General features: G+C 40.0%; 1 protein-coding gene across 1 annotated transcript in view; it reads right to left on the reverse strand.

Moving 5' to 3' along the window:
- The window catches only part of Sptlc2 (serine palmitoyltransferase long chain base subunit 2), a 79,689-nt gene that overhangs the window by 27,821 nt on the left and 43,898 nt on the right, over window positions 1-7,970 (reverse strand). Inside the window, exons 7-9 of the mRNA XM_029540546.1 lie at window positions 5,630-5,735; window positions 4,343-4,567; window positions 1,254-1,342 (exon numbers count right to left, since the gene is read on the reverse strand). Of these exons, the coding sequence (XP_029396406.1) occupies window positions 1,254-1,342; window positions 4,343-4,567; window positions 5,630-5,735 (420 nt within the window). The remainder of the gene's footprint in view (window positions 1-1,253; window positions 1,343-4,342; window positions 4,568-5,629; window positions 5,736-7,970) is intronic.

Below are 7,970 nucleotides of genomic sequence, written 5' to 3' on the forward strand. Positions count from 1 at the left end.
ACAGGGTTTCTCTGTGTAGTCCTGGCTGTCCTGGAACTCACTCTGTAGACCAGGCTGGCCTTGAACTCAGAAATCCGCCTGCCTCTGCCTCCCAAGTACTGGGATTAAAGGCATGCGCCACCACTGCCTGACAGACAATGATTTGCTTCTAAGCGTCCTGTGTGTCTCACCCTATATACAAATTGCCTGTACTTATAATCCTAAATAACAAGTTTCCCTAGGCTGGGAGCGGATCACTTAGGGATGTTGTGAGCAGCTCTTAGCTGTTCAGGTATGAGCAGCTCTTAGCTGCTAAGCCAATGCTCCAGATCCTCATTTAAATCTTTAAATAAAACACACATAACGAGATTCTAGTGCACTATTGGGCATAGTGGTATAAGCCTATTACCCTAATCTCTGGGAGGATTAGGCAGGAAGAGTGCAAATCTAAGGCTAGTCTGGGCTCCAAAGTGAGAATATATCTTTAGTGATGAGGAGGGAGCAGCTGTGTGTGTATCAAAAACAAATAAAAAGAGATGATGCAACTGTGAAATAGGCAGTTGCTTGTAATTTCCTCACAATTGCATCCCAAAGCACAAATACCTTGTATCTATTCTGAAATGATACCTTATATGTATTATTTACTATCTTTAATTCATATCAATATATCACTTAACTCCCAAAGTAATCTTTGTCTCATTAACAAAAAAGGTAAAAATCTACAATGAAATCTACCAAACCTGATTAGAAGCAACTGACAAAGGCTTTAGAGGAGTCTAAAGGCCATCACTTATAGACACGTCTTTCTTCTGTCATCAGTGTCCTATCTGGAATGAATAGACATCTATTCATGTCTTCCGAGGAAAAAAATGACACAACATGGAAGTACTGATGTACAGCTCTAGCAGAATTTACTACAACAAGCCAGGTTAGGACTGTGTACATCCAAAATGACACAACAATCACAGGCTGAGGCCCCTGCCTAGTGAGAGTGCAAGTGTTTTTTGTGAGGAGTATGAATGATGCCTGCAGAAACACACCATGCACAAACCAAATGCAGTGCTCACAAGTGTTATGTAACAGTTTGTGTAGTAAATGACTTTTCTACACACAATTCACAGCAAGAGTGGCACAGACCTAAACCCAGAAGAGAGCACTGATGAAAGATATCTGATGCCTTCATACAATGATGTGTGTTGTGTGTGTGTGTGTGTGCGCGCGCGCGCGTGTGCCAGCACTGTCCTGAGAATAATGCTCTCTACAACAGCACTCACTGTCAACACCTAGAAAGCAGCCACCATATTCTCCAGGGGTCTTTTTGTTTTGTGCTATTTCTTCATCTTTTAGAAACTTTTCTTTGGTTCTTAGCAAGACCAGTAAAACTGCAATTATAATTATCAAATGTAACATTTTGGTCTTCAACTTTCTTAGGCAAAGAAAGCATTGTGTGATATTTAGAACTCTGACAGGCCAGGAGAGATGGCACATGCACCTAATCCTAGCGTGTGTGGGAGGGGGAGGCAGGAGGATCAAGAGGTCAAGTCCTACATAGCAAGTACTGTGACTAACAAACAAGGTGGTCCCACATTTTCCTGACTTACAGACTTGTGTAACTCCCTGATCAGGTCTTCACAGAAGGACTGTCTGAAGTCTATTTCAAAGCTAATGAAAAAAATCTGCTTCTGGGGTGATCCGACTAGTTTAATAAGCACATTCTAGCCACCAAATACCCCTAAGACTGAACAGACCTGGTATCAGGTCACAGGTTCCTCCCTCATGTGTGTCTCCTTTGGCAGTAGCACCATCTCTCATGGAGAACTGGCCCATAACCGCTGCATCTAGCTCACACAGCACAGTTCTCGGGGTTTGATCGGACTGCCTGATTGTCAAACTCTGACAGATGCAAAGTACACAAGTAACCATGGTCAGAATTTATACGCCTCACAACTGATTAAAGAAAACTGCACAAGGGAATCAGTGGAAATAGAAATGCACACAAAAAAGTATAATGAGCTAAGAATATGATAAAAAAGTATATAAATGAAAATTTAAAAAGAAAAAAAAAAAAAAAACGGCACTACAAAATTCCTCTTTCTCCTTGGAAATTCTGGATGTATTTTGGATTCCAACAAGTGCTTGTTGATAGGAATCTGATATAGCTGTCTCCTGAGAGGTTCTGCTAGTGCCTGACAAATACAGAGGTGGGTGCTCACAGCTGATCATTGGGCTGAGCACAGAGTCACCAATGGAGTAATCAGAGTAAGGACCCAAGGAGCTGAAGGGGTTTGCAGCCCCATAGGAGGAACAATATGAACTAGCCAGTACCCCCAGAGCTCCCATGGACTAAACAACTAACTAAAGTATACACTTGGAGAGACCTGTGAATCCAGCTGCATATGTAGCCTTCCTTGACAAGGAAGGCTTCATGAAATTCTTTTAATACTAAAGGAAGTCTGAATTGAATGAGACCCACTGTAATCATCAGTGAACTTCAAGAGACTACATGTCTTCAAAACAAAGCAACTCTTGCAGATGAACATGCTATTTTCAATGAGTACACAGTCTTCTTGCTTCCTGCTTGTCATTATTAGTACTACAGTGGTGGCACACGCCTTCAGTCCCAGGACTTGGGAAGCAGAGGCAGGCGATTTCTGAATTCTTGAGGGTTGTATAAAGATCTTTAGATCCTTGTTCTGTGCTGTATTGCTGTCAAGAGAACCAAACCTCTAGCAGCTTTTTGATCTCCCTGGGGTGAAATGTTTAGCTTTTCTTAGCATGAATGCATGAAGAACCAACAACCACAGAAAAATCAATTATACTAAATTTCTTTCCCTACTGGTACTTCTACGGGTTATTCTAGTTACAAAAATTTAGGTTAACTATAATCTTATGTTAACAAAAAAAAAAGTTCTAGCTTTTGTCACTGTTGTGAGTTAATGCTGCACATGTATCTGCTGATAGTAAAGGCAAATACACTGCTGTCTCTTGCCAGGCATGGGCTACCATCACACTGTACACACTGAGAATGATTATTCTTTAAGGCTCCAATTATTTAGTTTTAGGAGGAAATTCAGAGCATTTATGAGTACCTACTATGTGTGGTGCTTGCTATACATGTCTTAATGACGTTATAGCAAGTTTTTCTTCTTTTCTTTTCTGTGGTACTGAGAGTTAAATTGAGGGCAGCACACATGCTGGGCCAGTTCTTTACTACTGAGCTACAGGCCTGGCTCAAGTCTTTTTTTTTTTTTTTTTTTAAAGTAATAGTTTTATAGAAATATAAGCCATATTCCATCATAGTCACCTTTGTAAGCGTACAACATAACGGATTTTGGCATAGTCAGAGCTGTGTGACCTCTTACCACTACCTAATTTTAGAACATTTCTTGCTGGGCAGTGGTAGCGCACGCCTTTAATCCCAGTACTTGGGAGGCAGGTGGATCTCTGAGTTCGAGGCCAGCCTGGTCTACAGAGTGAGTTCCAGGACAGCCAGGGCTACACAGAGAAACCCTGTCTGGGGGTGGGGTGGGGCACAACATTTCTTCACCCTACAAAGAAACACTGTACCCACTAGCAGTTACTTTCCATTTCCTCATTTCCTTAACATCTGGGAACTACTAAATATACATTCTGTTTCCAGGCCTATTTTAGATAAAACATATGAAAAAGGAATCTATCATATGACATGACCTTTTGTGATTCACTTTACTTAACATATGTGCAAAATGCGTCTGTGTTTTAGCATAGGCACACATAATTTTAAACCATTACCATTACAAACAATCCATATTTACTTTACTAACATGGAAACTAAAAAGTTAAAAATGCTTTCCCCAAGGCCTTACGAAGCAAAGACACATTCAAATGCAGACTGTACATGATTTTGCATGGATTCTTAACAGCCTTAGAGGTCAAATATAATGTTGAAAATAGATGCTTTGCAGAGTCTTATAGCTAATAAAACCTCCTCTTCTTGTTTGTGCATTCCTATCTTCCATTCCCACTGGTTCCTGTGACAACCCTTTCAAAGTGTGAGCATAACTCAAACCCAACAGAAGACTATAGCAAACAAGAAGCACCTCTGTGTGCTCTTTTACAAGAGTCTTCTGTACCTCAGACCAGAATATAGTTTAGAAAGGAGCTCAAATGAGCAAACACCAAACAATGAAAAGAACAGCCTTTAGCTCAGCAAGAAACACGAGTCACTCTCCAGGCTTCTGAGGTAGGGTGTCCACCAGCACTGGAATACATCTTCAACTACATCCAGGATCCAAATATCCCAGGTTCAGGACCCCAGCTACTAGACAGTTCCCAACCCAACAGCCTTTTGATCTCTAATTGGCGAGCGAGTCTAAAGGCCTACTTTACCTTCTTGCCTCCGATGTATCCTCCCGAAGCACCGAAGCTCTTTGTGAATGTTCCCATCATAACATCTACATCCTCAGGATCCAGGCCAAAGTAATCTACCACACCTCTCCCTGAAGGGCCAAGAGCCCCAATGCTGTGAGCCTCATCCAGATACAAGTATGCCTTGTATTTCTTCTTGAGAGCGATCACTTCAGGAAGGCGAACAATAGACCCCTCCATGCTGGCAAAACAGTTCAAAACAAAAAACAAAACAAAAACAGAGACCTTTTAACTCTTAAAATTAGCAACTATTTACTTAATTAGTTGTTAATGTTTTGAGATTATTGCTTTTTAAAATAAACCTGAAAACTCCACTTCTGATTTTAAACTAAGTTATGAAGTTTACAACAGAAAAAATTAAAGTTATGGCAGATTGTTTTTGTGAGGTTAGGGATTAAAGCTGGGGCCTTTTTTTTTTTTTTTTTTAAAGATTCTATTTATTGTTATATGTAAGTACACTGTAGCTGTCTTCAGATACAACAGAAGACGGCATCAGATCTCATTGCAGATGGTTGTGAGCCACCATGTGGTTGCTGGGATTTGAACTCAGGACCTTTGGAAGAGCAGTCAGTGCTCTTACCCACTGAGCCATCTCACCAGCCCAAAGCTGGGGCCTTGAATATGCCAGGAAAGCACTCTACACCTACGGGCGACTCCAGCCCACGACTCTTCTTAAAGCTTGCACTTATAAGAAACATTAGACTCTGTGCTCATTATGAATGCCTTGAGTTCCTGCCCAGGGTTTCCTTCAATGGGTTGTAGCTCTAGGTTGCTTTTAGTCATGGTCTTTATCACAGTAATAGAAATCTAACTAAGGCACGCTGTCCAAATTAACAAAAGAAAAACACCTGAAAATTAAAATTCAGCCTGGAATGATACCTGTAAATCCTAGCACCCAAGAGGCAGAGGTAGAATCATGAGACCACATCTCAAAAAATAAAAGCAAAAACATAACTTATTTATTTTGATGTTAGTTTTGTGTGAGACTGGAGATTGAATCCAGGACCTCATATATGCTAGACAAGAGTACAACCACTATGCAAGGTTTTCATAATCAGTAGAAAAATAATGTCACATAAAGTCTTCCTTCTTACAGCATCTTCTGCCTCCAGGTACTCATATAACAAGTCATGGCCACTGTCTCCTTAGTTTCCAGAAGGGGTCAGTCGAGCCAGCCCATCAGCTGAAAGCTTACTGACTTTGCAGGCCTATGCTATGATCAAGAGCAGTAGAGCAAGATTACCTATATATGCCTTCCACAAGGATTAAGATTTTCTTCCAGGGTCTTCTTGTCCGAGGCTGACCATAAACAATGGCATCTTTTAAAAGCTTCTCCAAGCTTTGCATATCTATGGCACAAAGAAAGAACTCAGTCTCAAAGTATCTTTTTCCTAACAGTATTAGAAAAATGTGAATATACATTTCTTATTCAGAAATGTTTCAGACAGTAGAGGGTATTAATATAATTAGAGCTGAGCAGAAAAGATAAATAAATTATTGCTACCGTAGTTGACATCTAAATGTGACGAGTATTCAAAGTCATCAATGAGATTAAATGATTGTTTTAGTTGCTTAGATAGAAAATGACTTGTTTTATGTTATATTCTCTGCCTTTGAACTAGCTTTTCTTCATTTTTAAAATCAAACTGCATCTCTAACCCAAGTGGTTCATCCAGAAATGAAAAGAGGTTCATCCAGAACTAAATATATAAAGACCAAGCGAGAGTGAGTATATCACCCCAAACACATATCCTCTTAAAAGGCGAACATGCATGGACTTGCAGAGATTGCTAGGAGTGTTAGAGCACTGGTTGTTCTTGCTGAGGACTACGGTCTGATTTCTGGTATACACACAGGGATTCACAAATATCCAAGAGATCTGACCTCTGTGAGCTGAGCACCAAGCATGTATATGCAGGGAAAACACTCTCCAAGTGCATGGCCTATTTCCTTTTACCTAGGATGTACTCAATAGTTGCTAACTAAACAGCTTTCTCTTTGCACGGTTAAAAATACACCAGTGTGGAGCATGCATTAGTCTAAGCTTAGGGCAGCTCAGCAATCAGCTGAGCTTGTTCCACATGCACTCCATCAGCTGTACTGCTGAAAGACAGCATGGTTGGTGCTATCATTAATAAGGACCTAACTTTTCCTCTTAAATGCTTACACTCCACTGTTCCCATCCCTAGAGACTTTATACTTAAAATATTTATTCTGAATGACATTTAAAAAAAATTTTTCCCTAAAATCTAAGCAGTAAGCAGGGCGTGGTGGCACACGCCTTTAATCCCAGCACTTGGGAGGCAGAGGCAGGTGGATTTCTGAGTTCAAGGCCAGCCTGGTCTACAAAGTGAGTTCCAGGACAGCCAGGGCTATACAGAGAAACCCTGTCTCTAAATAAATAAATAAATAAATAAATCTAAGCAGTATTAAGTCTGAGGTAAAGGCCACACTAGTGGGAGACACCACACTACAGCTTTGATTCTGTGTTCTTTACTGCTTATCACTGAAGGTGTGTGTGTGTGTGGGGGGGGAATTGGTCAAAACTGCCCAACTTTGTCCTTTTTCTCATCAGATTTTCATAAGAAAGGAGAATGTGATAAAAACACACAACAGGGTGAACTAAAGGTCACAGCTCTACTATACCCATCAGTATTTGCGGGACCTCAATCAGCCTGGCAAGAGCACTCACCACAGCAGTAACCTGCCTGACCCAGAGCCTCTGCTCAGTGTGGAGAGAGACAAGCAAATCTGTACTCACTACTGTTTCTATGTTTATGTATAAAAAGTAAACAGTGATTCAACATTTTAGACAAAAGGAAAAAGAAAGCTGAAGGTGGCTGTGTATGGCTACAATCTTAACCCACAGAGGTTGAAACAGAAGAATCATTGTGAATTCAGGGACAGCCTAGGCTATTCGGTAAGTTCCATGCTAGCAGGGCTATATAATGAGGCCCCACTTCAAAAATCAAGCAAGCATCAACAATGACAAAGTCTATATTCAGCGAAGGGAGCCATCTATAGAAGACTGCTTGGGAAGATTACCTACTTAGGAAAGTAATGTATATCTTCCTTTTATCATATACCCCATAAATTCCATGTAAACTTTAAGTTTAAATATGCCACAAACTCCCAAAGGAAAACGTGAAAGAACTGACCCCTTCTTTAATGAAGAAACCATTAAATATAATCTAAAAGTCAGATATTTTGACAAGTCAAAATAGCAAGACATTTAAATAAAAATTGTGACATAGACAATATAAAAAGCTCCTAAAATCAATAAAAAGACATAAGCTTGAAAATACCAGCTTAAAGAAATATCTACAAATACAAGAGCTGCATAAGAATTGCTCTATGCATAGAAAAATCCAAAACATCGTGTCTTTATTAGATTCAGAAAATGATACATAATAGGCCGTGCTGACCAGTGAGTACAAGCAGCCAATGTCATGTATGATGCAATTTAAAAATGTACTAAAAACATAATATACCCTTTTTCTTTTATTTATTTATTTATTTGTTTGTTTGTTTGTTTTTTTCCGAGACAGGGTTTCTCTGTATAGCCCTGGCTGTCCTGGAACTCA

The sequence above is a fragment of the Mus pahari genome, chromosome 7 (genome assembly GCF_900095145.1).
Source record: "Mus pahari chromosome 7, PAHARI_EIJ_v1.1, whole genome shotgun sequence".
Classification (NCBI taxonomy): domain Eukaryota; kingdom Metazoa; phylum Chordata; class Mammalia; order Rodentia; family Muridae; genus Mus; species Mus pahari.